This window comes from Pongo pygmaeus, chromosome 23, assembly GCF_028885625.2.
Source record: "Pongo pygmaeus isolate AG05252 chromosome 23, NHGRI_mPonPyg2-v2.0_pri, whole genome shotgun sequence".
In the NCBI taxonomy this organism is placed as follows: domain Eukaryota; kingdom Metazoa; phylum Chordata; class Mammalia; order Primates; family Hominidae; genus Pongo; species Pongo pygmaeus.
The window spans coordinates 26404215-26420721 of NC_085931.1; the positions used below are offsets into that span (position 1 = coordinate 26404215).

General features: G+C 39.8%; 1 gene segment (V, D, J or C); it reads left to right on the forward strand.

The window, feature by feature from the left end:
- The first annotated feature begins 9322 nt into the window (after positions 1-9322).
- LOC129023657 (immunoglobulin heavy variable 2-26-like) lies at positions 9323-9756 on the forward strand. The segment is given in 2 exon segments: positions 9323-9368; positions 9440-9756. Coding segments are annotated over 2 exon segments (363 nt in total).
- The last annotated feature ends 6751 nt before the right edge of the window (positions 9757-16507 follow it).

The following is a 16507-nucleotide window of genomic DNA, read 5'->3' on the forward strand; positions in this document are numbered from 1 at the left end:
ATTTTTAGTGATATGCAATGGTTGAGACATGACACAATTAATTTGTCTAAGCTCATAATTTTGTGATGAAAAATATAAACCTAAATATATACAATTTAAAATGATATTTAGCAGTACATTATCCCTAGGATCAAATGCAGACTGTATAAATTATCTAATAACTTATTTGGTGAGGATGCCATAAGACACACGCAACAAAGAATGAATTAGTTTTCCTTATTTGCATATAAGATGTTGACATTCACTAAAGATCTTTAATTTTTAAAAAATCAATTTTCTATGTGACCCAAGTTTTTTCATCCTGACAAGCAAATAATCCACAGGATTATTTTCTTTCCTTGATTGAGAACGATTTTCCCCAAACTTCAGCTCAGTTCAGGCATATACTGTCCCTAAATGGGCATTCACACTCAGATGAGTCCACACACCTGTCAACACGTGGAGTCTTCTGTCAGACAAACACACCTTTACTCTTGTGGATTCTTCCCTCAGACAAAAACACACGTCTCCACATGGACACTTTCCTCAGACTACCACGTATGTCCTTACATTTACGCTTTCCTCAGAAAACAGACTTTTCCTCATGTGGACTCTTGTCTCAGACAAGCAAACATGTCTCCATGTGAACTCTTCACTCAGATAAGTACACATATGTCCACATTTACTGTTTCCTTACACAGGCAGATATATTCAATGTTGAATTGTTTTGTGGCAAAATGATCTCAAGATAATGGTAATTATAAACCCCCTCCCTAATAAAGTGTAGATCTGTATTTTTTTTTCTTTGTAACCTAACTTTGCCTTATTGTCAAAAACAGTAGTTTGCAGTTCTAAATGTACCAATTAAAGACAGGTGTCCATTTTCTCTGGAAATGTACTTTTATTTTCTTACTGGACGTATTTGTTGATAATGTGTGCTACTATGAAGATACCTGAACAGTGTCCACATTAGAGAATAAAAAAGAGTAATGGGCAGAATAACCCTATGCATGCAGATCCAGAAATCCTTTGACCCTGCCCTCCCGAAATGTAGACACAGAGGATGGATGAGCAATGCTGAGCAGTGCACCCATGACCACAAACATGAAGACACGGAAATGTGTCCCCACCCCTCCTCATGAAAGGCAGCTCATACGCTCTTCCTTCAGGCCCTGGTATGGAGCCACCCCATGTCTGTGCCCTTCCTCAGTGTCCACACCATGGGGTCTGCACTGATCTGGATTCCCTTCTCATCCCCCTCAATATTAGTGTCTCTTGTGAATCAGGTCTAGCTGTGGCTGCTCCACTTGGAGCTGTTCTCAGTCTGTTTCCTCTGTGTTCACAGAAGTCCTGTGTGATGTTTACTGATGGAGTCAGAAGGAGAAAAATTTAACAACCCAGCGGTTCACTGAGACTGTCCTGCAAAGCCTCTGGTTTTGGATTTACTGGGTACAGCATGAGCTTGGTCCAGCATGCTTCACAACAGGAGTTGGTGTGGGCAGCAACAGTGAGAGATCATATGGGAGTTCTCAGGGTTACTCTCCATGAGTACAGATAAATTACATTCCCAAGCGACACCATTTCAAGTGCAGTCTACCTTACAATGACCAACCTGAAAGCCAAGGGCAAGGCCGTGGATTACAGTGAGGGACACAGGAGAGGGAAGATCTGTGTGAGCCCAGACACAAAAATCTCTGCAGAGACAGGAGGGAACTGCGTGGTAGATGCTGCTCAGAACCACCATGGGGTGGTCAGGAAACAAAGGGGTGCTTAGGACCTCTACGGAGTGCTCAGGACGCCAGGGGGTGCTCAGAACCACTAGGGGACGCTCAGGACCACCAGTGGGTGCTCAGAACCACAAGGGGGGTGCTCAGGACACTAGGTGGCGCTCAAGGCAACACTACTGCCCTCATGTCACCACGGGGTTCTCAGAACCACCAGAGGGCGCTCAGAACCACCGGGGGCGCTCAGGACACCAGGGGGCGCTCAGCACCACCAGGGGGCGCTAAGAAACACTCGGGGACGCTCAGGACAAGAGGGGGTACTCAGAACCAACAGGGGGCGCTCAGGACCACGAGAGGGCGCTCAGGACCACCAGTGGGTGCTCAGAACCACAAGGGGGCGCTCAGGACATAGGTGGCGCTAAAGACAACAATTCTGGGCTCAGATCACCAGGGGGTACTCAGAACCACCAGGGGGCGCTCAGAACCATCAGGGGGCGCTCAGGACATGCAGATTCTCTTAGAAGGCAGTTGCACATCAGGAGCTTCAGAGGCTGTGATTTCCTTTCAGACCCTGGAAATTCCTGACCTCATCAAGCAAAAGTCTTCCCCAGGATGTCTGACAGTTTTTTCCTTTTAATTCCATGATTTCTTTTACCTACAAAACACTAACTTAGAACTGGGATGTAATGCAACTTTTATAGCTGCATATTTTCTGAGTAATACTAGCAATGGTCTCTCGGGACAATTATTAAAATAGGTTATTTATATATTTTAATTATTAAAAATAATACTGTTATTAAAATAGTAAAATTTTTTAAATCACATTTGTAATCCCAGCACGTGGGGAGACTGAGGCAGACAGATTACTTGAGCTCAGGAGTTTTAGAACAGCCTGGCAACATGGTGAGATGCTTTCTATACATAAAAGAAAAAATAGCTGAGATTGGTGCAACCAGCTACTTGAAAGGCTGAGGAGGGAGGATTCCTTAAGCCTGGGAGTTTGAGGCTGCAGTGAACTGTGATTGTGCCTCTGCACACCAGCCTTGGTGACAGAGTGAGACCCTGTCTTAGAAAAAAAATGCATATCCTCAATACAAACTATTTCCATGAATAGAGTTTTGTGTTTTTGTGCTGTAATAGTCAAACAATTGTATATGTTTTCTAACTTTAACTCAGCATATGCATGGTGTTTTGTTTCTTTTTCTTTCATCTGCTGTTTGTGGAAAATAAACAGCACTTTAAAGGCTCTGTTTCTCCACTTTGTTTGGTTTCCAGTGTCCTGTTTTTCAGACTGTTTCTCCACCTTCTCTTCTTCTTTGAAAGCCTTTTATCTTCCTCAGTCTCCATGCAGAAAAATAAAGTCCCTTTACTTTCTGTCTTCCAAGTCTGGTGAATCAGTTCCTTTCTTTTCATAATCACTGAAGCCAACCAAGTTTAGAAGTATAACAGTTCTCCTTAGAATATGCTCATTTACTTACCTGCACTCTCTGCCCTCCTCATCCTTTTCTAGGTCCCTGCAGACATCACCCTCATCCCATACCCTCCCTTTCTTAAGTACCACAGAGTGGGCTCTTCACCTCCTGCTGCCCTCTATGTGCTCAGGCCTGGGGCTCACTAGTCCTTTGATTATGAAGTCCAAATCCCCATGTGCTTGCACACTCTCACACCACCCTCTAGGAAGCTGCCATTGTGAGTGAGTCCTGAAAAGCATGGGCTGGGTTTAGTTTCATAATGCCAGATGGTCTCTATTATAAAGGCATATTGGCAAATAAAGATTAGAGTTTGTATTGAATATTCATGCCCAAAATTTCTTTTGCAAAACTTTTCAAATAAGGAATTTTTATCCTGCCTAGTTTGAAAACTACAATCTAAAACCAACAAATAATGTAATACAATTTAAAAAGCGATGCTTGCCTTATTAGTTATTCAATTTATTAATAACAGGCCAATATTTAAAATATATACCATTGCACATTTAAGTGATATATTTGACAAGAATGGCATTTACATACAGTTTTACCAAAACATGTATTGAAGTGTATTTTTTTAAAATATTGGAATAGGCAGACATACCCATATGAAAACATTATTTTGTACTACAATCTCAAACTGCAAACACAATTTAAATGCCATTAAATAATTAGAATAATATGAAACAAATGGGCATGGTGTTTTGGTGTTTAAATATACATTCATTTTGCCTGAGCATACTTATGTATCTTTGCTGGGCTGTTGTGCATATATGTGTATTTGTATGACCATGAAGCTTTCAGATACATCATTAAATTACATCAACTGTTACCATGCACTTCCCTCTTTTAGGGGACAAAGTAAATCTTTCAGGGCAATCGCAGGGAAAATGTGTGGTTGGATCTTCCACACAGAGTCCCTACCATGACATTGCCAAGTGGAGCTATGGAAGGGGGATACCAACCTCCAGACCCCAGAATGGTAGATCCACAGGCAGCTTGCAGCTCGAGTATGGAAAAGCCACAGGGACCCAACTCCAACCCATGAGAGCAGCCTTATGGGCTGCATTAGGGAAGTCACAAAGCTAGGGCTGCCCAAGGCCTTGGGCACCCACCCTCATACAGGTCACAAGACATGGAGTCAATGATTATTTTAGAGCCTTAAGATTGAAGGACTGTCTGACTAGGTTTTGGCCTTCCGTGAAAATCTTTACCCAATTTTTGGGCCAATTTCTCTTTTTAGCATAGGACTCCTCACCCAATTTCTGACCCATCATTGTACTTTGGACATAAATAACTTATTTTTGATTTTCCAGTCTCATAGGTGAAAGGAACTTTTCCCTGAGTCTGAACTTTGGATTTTGAATTAATGCCAAAACAAGTTCAGATTTTCAGGGACTACTGGGGAGGGATTATTGTATAGTGCAATGTAAGAAAGACATAAGGGGTAGAATGATGTGGTCTGGATGTGTGTTTTCTCCAAATCTTATGTTGAACTGTGATCCCCAATGTTGGAAGTGAAGTCTGCTGGGAGGTATGGCATTAGGGGCATATCCCTCATGAGTTACTTAGTGTCATCCCCTTGGTGATGAATGAGTTATCAGTTCACATGAGAGCTGATTGAAAGAGCCTGGTACCACTCCCTTCTCTTATCTTTCCCCCTATTGTCATGTGACACTCTTGCTCCCCTTCAGCTTCTGCCTTAACTGTAAGCTTTCTGAGGCACTTAGCAGACACAGATGTCAGCACCACACTTGCTGTACAGCCTGTACAACTGTGAGCCATATAAAACCTATGTCCTTTATAAATTACCCAGCCTCAGGCATTTCTTTACAATTCAATAATGGACGAACAAAGAAAGTATTTAATTGTGCAGCAAATTAGGGGTGTGGAATCATTAAAATGGAATTAATGCCTGTAGAGGTAAAGACATCAGGGTCTCTCTCTCTCTCTCTCTCTCTCTCCTCGAACCCTCCTCTCTCTTTACATACACACACACACACACATGCTCCACGTGAAGACGTCACGTGACCAAATAGCAATGTGGTGGCTGCTATGAGCCAACAGTAGAAGCCTCAAAATAAAAAGTATCTTGCCAGCATGTTTATCTTTGAATTTCCAGAATTGAGGAACTGAGATAAAATTAAGGTTGCGTAAGTTACCAAGTATGATCGTTTTTAATCTGTTTGAACTGACTACACAGAATTTCGGATGAAGAAGTGGGGTTCTGATGTTACAATTATTTCAACACTGTGAAAGTACCTTGGAATTGGGTTATGTGTAAAAGGCTGGATAGTTTTGACATGCATAAAGAAATTTATATATTAAGGGTTATTCTGATAGACTAAAATGAGTAGAGTGCTACTGGAAACTGGATAAATGGTGATCTTTTTTATAAAGTGACAAAAAAACTTGTCTAGACTATGTTGTGATATTTAGTAAAAGAGAACTTTGAGCAGCGAATTTGAATATTTAGCTGAGAACTCTTCTAAGTAAAATGTTGAAAGTTTAGTTTGGTTTCTCCTGGGCATTTTTAATAAGAAAGAGATGAATTGAAAATGAAATTATAAGGGAGAAAGTATCCAAAACTTAAAGGCTTGGAAAATTCTCAATCTATCTGTGTTGCAAATATCAGAAAGTGTGTTCTGAAGAGAACAGTGAGTGTGAGGCTGTGATATCACTTGATAAATAATTTATGGTATTAAAAGAGAATAAATGCAGGTTTTAAAGAACAAGAATGGAGATGGGACAAAATGGATGAATACTGTCAGATTCTTCAGATTTAACAGGATGGAGCTACTTGGTTGCAAATGTGCACTATTCTTCCAGAAGAAAGAAAAATAAACCTTGAATTTATTTAGAAGTAATCATGACCACTACCTTGGTTTCAACAGACCAGACCGTCCATGCTTAAAACCTTGAGGAAAAGACTCCTACCACTGCCTGGAACTTAGGAACTCCCGGCGAGCCTTGTGTGTAGGGCTGCATGGGGTCTTTGGCATGGGACCTTAACTCAGCAGTTACCTATTGGTGCCTCTACCTAAAGCATTGGAATTAATTCTGCTGCTGCAATGAGCTGGGAAAGAAGAAGAAGCTTGGTCCAGAGAAGATTCCACTTGAGCCTTAAGGCCTATGGTAATTTGTTTTGTTATGCGTTGTAGTTGCTGGGGACACATCACCCCTCTTTTCTTTCCTATTTTTCTCTTTGGGGGAGAAAATGTCTATTTTATGCCTAACTCACCACTGTGTTTTGAAATCAAATAACTTGTCCAGTGCTATGGACTGAATGTGTATGCAACTCCAAAATTAATATTGTGGAATCCTAATCCCCAATGTGGTGTAATTGGGGTGTGGGCCATTTAAGGGGTGATTAGGTGAAAAGGGTGAAGCCATCATAAATGAGATTAGCGCTCTAATAAAAAGTCATGGGAGAGCTTTTCTCTCTTGCTTCCCCGTCATGAGATGATACAATAAAATTATGGCCATCTGCAAATCAGGAAGGAAACATTTACATACACGTGATTGGCTGTCTTGGGCTTCCCAGCATTTGGCACTGCACGGAATAAATATGTCTTGTTAAAGTCATGCACTTTATGACACTTTGTTAAAGCAGCCCCAATAAAATAAGATATCTGGTTTTACTGGTTCAGAGTTAGAGAGAAATTTGTTTCAGAAATAATTGTACCTCAAATTGTACCTGTGTATGGTTTAGTTAATATTTAAATTATGTTTTAAACTTTAGAGTTTAGAGTTGATGATGAAATGAGTTAAGAGTTTGGGGACTGTTATGATCAAATGAATGAACTGCAGATGTGTAAATGCCATGCATTTGGGGGATGGTCTTTTCTATTCTGGGTCTTTCATGCCTATGTGTGAATTGTAGGATTGCTTTTCTTATTTCTGTGAAGAAGGCCATTATTATTTTAATAGATAATTTATCTAATCTGTAAATAACTTTGGGTAGTATGAAAATTTTAATCCTATTAATTCTTCCAATCCATAAATGTGGAGTATCTGGGGTATATGTCCTATTTATGTACGTCCATTTCATTTTCTATTACCAATAATTTATAGTTTTCTTCCAGAAATCTTTCTCTTATTTGGTAACATTTATTCCTAGGTATATTTTGCAGCTATTGTAAAAGGAAATGTTTCATGGATTTCATTCTCAGATGTTTTGCTGTCACCATATAGAAATGCCACCAATTATTGTATGTAGATGGTGAATCTTACAACTTTACTTAATTTGCTTATGAATTCTAATAGTTTTTGAGAAGGCTTTAGTTTTCTTTTTTTAATATAAGATCTTTTTGTCTGCACACAGGAAATCTGACTTCCACAATTCCAAATTTGAGGTCATTTCCTTTTACTGTTAACTAAATACTCTGGCTAGCATTTCAGTACTATTCTGAATAAAAGTGATAAAAATGGGCATTTTTGTCTTCTTCCACTTCTTAGAGGAAAATTTCCCAGTTTTTCCATTCTTCGTGTGATGAAAGCTGTGTTTTTCTCATATATGCACTTTATTTTTTGAGATATCCTTCTTGTATACCTAATTTTTGATCATTTCTATCAGGAATGAATGTTGAATTTTATTCTATGATTTTCTAAAATATCTTGACTACACAATAACACAGTAATATGCAGGTCAATACATCTCCACTGAATTTCACTTAATATCATCCCAACTTCTAATATTCATTTTTTAGTATTAGAACATGCCTATTTCCGTATTATATTTGCTCACAGGTATCGGTACACATTTTAGCTAATTTGTCATTATTTTACTCTAAGAAATAACTCAAAAAATCATTTTTATTATGAATTGATAGTAACATTGGCAAAATTTAGCCCAACCTTAATCTTTCCCAGACTTCGAAACATTATTGAAGACAATGAAAGGAGAAAGTCAGCTTTAGTTGAGCTTCTAAGAGGTAAGTGAGGTAAAAACCCAGGGCTTATTGGCTACGACTTTGAATGTTACTGTCTTCTTTTCCATGAGCCACATCCAGGCCATTTTCTAAATCTAAGAAAACTAATTTTATCTCACTGCCTCTTAGTCTTGTTTCCTGCAGCTGACAACCAAAACTCTCAGCAATAGAGCCCAGTGTAAATCACCAGGCTTTAATTATTGCAGAACTATGATTTTACAACAACATTGTGAGTTACATAATGATCCTACTTTATGGCTGCAGTGCAAATGCTTAACTTCCACTAAATCACAGAGCTCAGAATGGCTAGCATGGAGGTGTGTATGTATATGTGCATTGTTCTAGAAATTTCCAATTACTGTACATTATTGTTTGCAGTAATTAGGTCAATCTGAACTGACAAAAGTCTCCATGGCCTTATGAGCACAGAGACCACCTCCAGGGCAGGTGGAAATCAAGGCTGGGAACAGTCTGCCAGCTGCTCCCCTGGGATTCCTCCAATTACCCGGTTTAAAGCCTCTGCTCACTCATGCGCTGGAAGAGGGATGCCAGAGATGCAGTCTACTCTTCCTAAAGGGCTGACAGGGCATAAAGACAAGATTGATTATCCATGGAACATTCCTATAGGAATGCACCTGTGTGCAGACACACTAACAAGCAGTGTGTCTTGCAGTGTGTAAATGGCTGAGATGCCATTTACACTTCTTTACACAATACATTTTTAAATGTTTTGTTGACGTATTCTCTATCATTTAAAAAAATCATCACTTTCCCCCTAAACAAAGAGGATTTTTATCAGAAACTTATGAGAAGCCCCTTGCTCTACCAGATTCCCACCCTCACTTCTCCTGAAGGAAGAAAGAAAACCATCTCTATTGATTTCTACTCTCCTCCTCTAGGACTAAAACCAGAAAGCTGCATGCTCCCTGGGTGAGCCTTAAAGAAGACTCTGTCTGTAGGAGCAGGAATCTCAGAGCCTTGGCTGAGAGGCATGGTCCTGAAATGAGATGGAGTCCTCCATGGAGAGCACACGTGGATGCCCACACCTTAGGGCTCACTGCTCCTCACCACAGATGCACTCCCCTACTGAGTCCTGAGACCTGAGTGCACCCCATAGAGTAGGACTCAGATGAGGGGATGCAAATCTCCACCAGCTCCACCCTCCTCTGGGTTCAAAAGCCGAGAATGGGGCTTCGCTCAGTGACTCCTGTGCCCCAGTATGGACACGCTTTGCTCCACACTCCTGCTGCTGACCAACCCTTCCTGTGAGTATTGTGGTCAGGGAAACATCAGTTCTCTCCTTTGTGGGCTTCATCTTCTTATGTCTTCTCCACAGGGGTCTTGTCCCAGGTCACCTTGAAGGAGTCTGGTCCTGCGCTGGTGAAACCCACAGAGACCCTCATGCTGACCTGCACTGTCTCTGGGCTCTCACTCAGCACTTCTGGAATGGGTATGAGCTGGATCCGTCAGCCCCCAGGGAAGGCCCTGGAGTGGCCTGCACACATTTTTTTGAATGACAAAAATTCCTACAGCACGTCTCTGAAGAACAGGCTCACCATCTCCAAGGACACCTCCAAAAGCCAGGTGGTCCTTACCATGACCAACATGGATCCTGTGGACACAGCCACGTATTACTGCGCATGGAGAGCATAGAGACACAGCCCAGGATGCCTCCTGTACAAGAACCCAGGCTGCGTCTCAGTGGTGCTCCCTCCCTACCTCTGCAGAACAGGCAAGTGTGGCTGAGATGCCATTTCCTGCCAGGGCTTGTGTTTCCTATACCAACCAGACTCAGAGCCCTGTCTGTTTTCCTATTCTGTACTATTAAATGGCATGTTCCCTGTTAGTGATTCATGTAAGCAGAGGCTGTATCCTGTTTGACAAAGATTGAGCATCTAAGATTCCCGTTACCTCGGCCACATGCATCACTGATATGTGGCCACTTATTTCTTGAGCTCATATCTTTCCAAGGGGCTGAATACAAATATCTATAACATATGACATTCTTAAACTGCAGGAAATAGTGTTGGAGAAGAATGTGGAGATAAAAGAGCAGGATGATTAATTAGAATCCAGATACCACCTTTTTTGCAGAGAAAAATTTACACTAATAAAGTAATTTTATGAAACAACAAGAAAGATGGAATGTGTCCTCATCATGGAGTGTCTTGCTTGCAGTGTACAAATAAATTTCTAAAAATTTTATAGGGAAGGTGTGATAGATGAGGCTGATTTCCACACAGGGAGTGATTTAATACCCAGGTAAGTATAAAATCCAACACTTGGAAAGGAAAATGCCTCAGCTTGACATCAGAAACCCATCTCAGTAAGTCTGAGGAGCAATGTGGAAAAGAAATGAAAAATTCGACAACACTTTTCTTATGAAATCCCTAGCTGATGTTTGAACAGGACTATAAATCATGCTGCTATAAAGACACATGCACACGTATGTTTATTGCGGCACTATTCACGATAGCAAAGACTTGGAACCAACCCAAATGTCCAACAACGATAGACTGGATTAAGAAAATGTGGCACATATACACCATGGAATACTATGCAGCCATAAAAAAATGATGAGTTCATGTCCTTTGTAGAGACATGGATGAAACTGGAAACCATCATTCTCAGTAAACTATCGCAAAGACAAAAAACAGAACACCGCATGTTCTCACTCATAGGTGGGAATTGAACAATGAGAACACATGGACACAGGAAGGGGATCACACTCTGGGGACTGTTGTGGGGTGGGGGAGGTGGAAGGGACAGCATTAGGAGATATACCTAATGCTAAATGATGAGTTAATGGGTGCAGCACCCCAACATGGCACATGGATACATATGTAACAAACCTGCACATTGTGCACATGTACCCTAAAACTTAAAGTATAATAATAATAATAATAAAAGAAAACAGAATTGTCCACAATTTTAGGAAAGCCATCACATGACAACAAACCACTACAATGATAGGAGCATCACTGAGTCAACAGAGTTCAAGCAGTGAGCAGATCAGTACTGAGGCCCCAGGAGAATCAAGGCTCTTGGGTACATTTTACAGAACCCAGAATTGAGCCACATAATCTATGGCCAAGTGATCTTTGACAAAGTTAACAAAAATTAATCAACCTATACACCAGGGAAAGGACACCCCATTCAATAAAGGGTGCTGGGGAAATTGGATAGCAATATGCACATGAATGAAACTGGACCCCCGCCCTCAACATGTAAATAATTAACACAAAATAGATTAAACGTTTAAATATAAGACCTCAAACTGTAAATGTATTCAAATAAAACACCAGGACAACTCTTCTGGACATTGGCCTAGGTAAATAATTTACGACTAGGAACTCATAAGCACAAGCTAAAAACGAAAAGACAAAAAGCAAACAATAGACAAATGGGACTTAAAGAATCTAACAAGTTTCTTCACAGCAATAGAGTGAACAGACAAAGTGCAGAATGATAGAAAATATTTGCACACTGTGCATCTGACAGAGTACTAATATGCAGAATTAACAAGAAACTCGACAACAACAAAAGAAAACAAGAACCAAATAACCCCATTAAAATGAGCAAAGAACATGAGTAGACATTTTTGCAAATAACACATAAAAATGGACAATAGATATAGAAAAAATGCTCAGCATCACTAATCATCAGGGAAATGCAAATTGAAACTGTAGTGAGATATCATACCATTCACAATGGCTATTATTAAAAAGTCAAAAATAACAGATGTTGGAGAGGATGAAATGTAAAGTGAACTCTTAGACACTGTTGATAAGAATGTGGATGAGTACGACCTCTATAGAAAACCGTATGGATTCAGTATGATATTGACTGTGCATTTGTCATAAACAGCTCTTATTATTTTGAGATACATTCCATCAATACCTAGTTTAATGAGAGTTTTTAGTATGAAGGGGTGTTGAATTTTATTGAAGACCTTTTCTGCATCTATTGAGATAATCATGTGTTTTTTTTTCCATTGGTTCTGTTTATGTGATGGATTATGTTTATTGATTTGCATATGTTGAACCAGCCTTGCATCCCAGGTATGAAGCCAACTTGATCATGGTGGATTTGAAAATCGGCACAAGACAAGGATGCCCTGTTTCACCACTCCCATTCAACATAGTATTGGAAGTTCTGGCCAGGAAAATCAGGCAAGAGAAATAAATAAAGGGTATTCAAATAGAAAAAGAGGAAGTCAAACGGTCTCTGTTTGCAGATGACATGATTGTATATTTAGAAAACCCTATCATCTCAGCCCCAAATCTCCTTAAGCTGATAAGCAACTTCAGCAAAGTCTAAGGATACAAAATCAATGTGGAAAAATCACAAACATTCCTATACACCAATAATAGAAAAACAGAGAGCCAAATCATGAGTGAAGTCTCATTTACAACTGCTACAAAGAGAATAAAATACCTAGGAATACAACTTACAAAGGATGTGAAGGACCTCTTCAAGAGAACTACAAACCACTGCCCAAGGAAATAAAAGAGGGCACAAACAAATGGAAAAACATTCCATGTTCATAGATAGGAAGAATCAATATCGTGAAAATGGCCATATTGCCCAAAGTAATTTATAGATTCAATGCTATCCCCATCAAGCTACCACTGACTTTCTTCACAGAATTAGAAAAAAAACTACCTTAAATTTCATATGGAACCAAAAAAGAGCCCATATAGCCTAGACAATCCTAAGGAAAAAGAACAAAGCTGGAGGCATCATGCTACCTGACTTCAAACTATACTACAAGGCTACAGTAACCAAAACAGCATGGTACTGGTACCAAAACAGATATATAGACCAATGGAACAGAACAGAGGTCCCAGAAATAATGCCACACATCTACACCCATCTGACCTTTGAAAAACCTGACAGAAGCAATGGGGAAAATGATCCCCTATTTAATAAATGGTGTTGGGAAAACTAGCTAGCCATATTCAGAAAACTGAAACTAGATCCCTTCCTTACACCTTATACAAAAATTAACACATCATGGGTTAAAGACTTAAATGTGAGACCTGAAACCATAAAAACCCTAGAAGAAAACCTAGGCAATACCATTCAGTACATAGACATGTGCAAAGACTTCATGACTAAAACACCAAAAGCAATGGCAACAAAAGTCAAACTTGACAAATGAGATCTAAGTAAACTAAAGAGCTCCTGCACAGTAAAAGAAACTATCATCAGAGTGAATGGGCAGCCTACAGAATGGGAGCAATTGTTTGCAATCTATCCATCTGACAAAGGGCCAATATGTAGAATCTACAAGGAACTTAAACAAACTTACAATAAAAAAAAACCCCATCAAAAATTGGGGGAAGGTTATGAACAGACACTTCTCAAAAGAAGACATTTATTCAGCCAACAAACATATAAAATAAAGTTCATCATCATTGGTCATTCGAGAAATGCAAATCAAAACCACAAAGAGATGCCATCTCACGCCAGTTAGAATGGCGATGATTAAAAAGTCAGGAAACAAAAGCTGCTGGAGAGGATGTGGAGAAATAGGAACGTTTTTACACTGTGGTTAGTAGTGTAAATTACTTCAACCATTGTGGAAGACAGTGTGGTGATTATTCAAGGATCTAGATAGAACTAGAAATACCATTTGTCCCAGCAATCTCATTATTTGGTATATACCCAAAGGATTATAAATCATTCTGCTATAAAGACACATGCACACATATTTTTATTGCAGCACTGTTGACAATAGCAAAGACTAGGAACCAACCCAAATGCCCATCAATGATAGACTTGATAAAGAAAATGTGGCACATATACACCATGGAATACTATGCAGCCATAAAAAGGATGAGTTCATGTGCTTTGCATGGACATGGATGAAGCTGGAAACTATCATTCTCAGCAAACTATCACAAGAACATAAAACCAAACACCACATGTTCTCACTCACAAGTGGGAGTTGAACAATGAGAACACAAGGACACAGGGAGGGGAACAAACATCACACACTGGAAACTGTTGGGGAGTGGGCGACTGGAGGGGATAGCATTAGGAGAAATACCTATTGTAGATGATGGGTGCAGCAAACCACTATGGCCTATGTATACCTATACGACAAACCTGCACATTCTGCACATGTATCCCAAAACTTAAAGTATGGTTAAAAAAAAAAAAAAAGAGAGAGAGAGAGAGGAAACAGTATGGAGACTTTCCAAAAAATGAGAAACAGTACTGGCCTTTATTCTACCAATCCCACTACTGGGTAACTACCCAAAGACAAAGAAATCATTATTTCAGAAAGATACCCACACTTCTATGTTTACCACAAATCTATTCTCCATAGCACATATGACAACCTAAGTGTCCACCAACAGATGATTTTATAAAAGAGTATAGCATATATGCACAATTTAATACTAGTCAGCCACAATAAGGAATGAAACTGTGTCTTTTGTAGCAAGATGCCTAGAACTGGGGGACATTATAAATAGTGAACTAACTCACAAACAGAAAGCCACATATCACACATTATTACTTATAAGTGGGAGAAAAACAGTGTGTACACAAGGATATGGAGAGAGGGATTATGGACATTGGAGACTTAGCAGAATGGGAGGGTAGGAGTTGGGAGCATGATGAAAAATCACCTAATGGGTACAATGTACGTTACTTGGGTGTTGGGTACACTAAAGCCAATACCACTGTGTAATATTTCCATGTAACAAAGTTGCACCCATAGCCCTTAAATTTATACAAATAAAGATAAAAGCAATTACAATTGAAAATATAAAATTATTAATGGTTGACCAAAGATCTTGAAAATTAAAGTTTAAATCATGATCAATAAATGAAATTAATATCAGTTGAACTTCATTTAACTTAAAATCCTTTTGTACTCAAGTGATTTTAAGAAAATGAATGTCAAGTTTTAGATGAGAAGATTTGCAAATCATATCACCACCTACGTAATTATAGTAAGAACCCTCAAAACTCAACAGTGAATAAAAGAAGAGGCAACCCATGCATAAAATAGGCAAAGATTTGTGCAGGCATTTCATTAAAGAAGATGTACAGATTACACATAGGCATATAAACAGGATCTCAACAGGATTTTTCATCCGAGAAATTCAAATCAAGACCACAATAAGATACCCAAATACCCTTTTTAGAATGGTTGAAATTAAGAAGAAAGATGGATCATACCAATGCTGGTGAGCATACCAGGTTTCTAGAATCTAAAACATTGCTAATGGGAATGCAAAAAGAAACAGCTACACAGGAAAATAATTTTTAGTTTCTTGTAAAATTATATATGCCCTTAACACATTACCTAAAAATCCCCCTCCTGAATACTTGCTTCAGAGAAATACAATTTTATATTCAAACAAAACCTCTATGCAAATATTCAACATTGTGTGTGTGTGTGTGTGTGTGTGCGCGCGCGCGCGCATGTTAGAAACTAAAAATAACATGAATGTATGAAAATTCAAATGGGCGAAGAAGGTAGGCACCATCTATACATTGAATACCATCAGCACAAAAACTAACAAATGACCGATACACAAACTATTACAAGTGAACTCCAGACATTACGCTAATTGAGAGAAGCCAGTGTCAAAGACCAAAGGGACACAGTTGTAAGAAACACTGCCATTCTCAGATATCAGTTGTATGGGCTGAGCTTTCTCTGTCTCTTTCCTGACCAGGCCCAGATGTCGAATTCCACCACTTGCAGATTGAAAATTCTATTCTTTTCAACAATGCACTAAGGTTTGAATTGCAGCACAGACTAATACAGACAAAATTGGGCTCATTTGAAGAGTGTCTGATATTTGGTCTAACCCCAGAAGAACTCCTCCAGGTCTCTCTCTCCTTGGTTTTCTCCAGCCAGCCAGCCAGCAGGCCTGCAGTTTAGCCATCGTCTCCCATGCATCCACCCATTTCTTTCCAAGGGCCTTTCTTTCACCACAGCCTCCAATATTTTGGAGAGCACACTCAAGCTTTGAACTTTTCCACATTCTATTGTAAATGAATGTAGGTAGTTTAGGACCAGATTCAAGATTCTATATTGTGGCTAAATTCCAGCAGCCTCTCTTTCCTGGGACAGAGCTCCTAAGTAAGTTTCTGCAGGTGGAGACAGATGAGCTTTTTCCTCCCTCAGCATAGGCGCTGAGTGCTCAGTGGAGGGTTGAGGAGAAGCTTCCCACTTTATCAGCATGCAGTTCTTGCTGGGGTGGACTTTCTGCCACAGGAGTAGGGCTGGGAACCAGGGACCCAATGTCCTCTGTGGTGCTGCACCCAGGGAAGAGCCTCCAGCCATGAGTGGGGCTGTGTGGAGGAAGTGAGTCTCTTATCAGTAGCTCTTGTCCAGAACTGAGCCTCAGCAGCTACTTCTGTCGGCAGGGTCAGA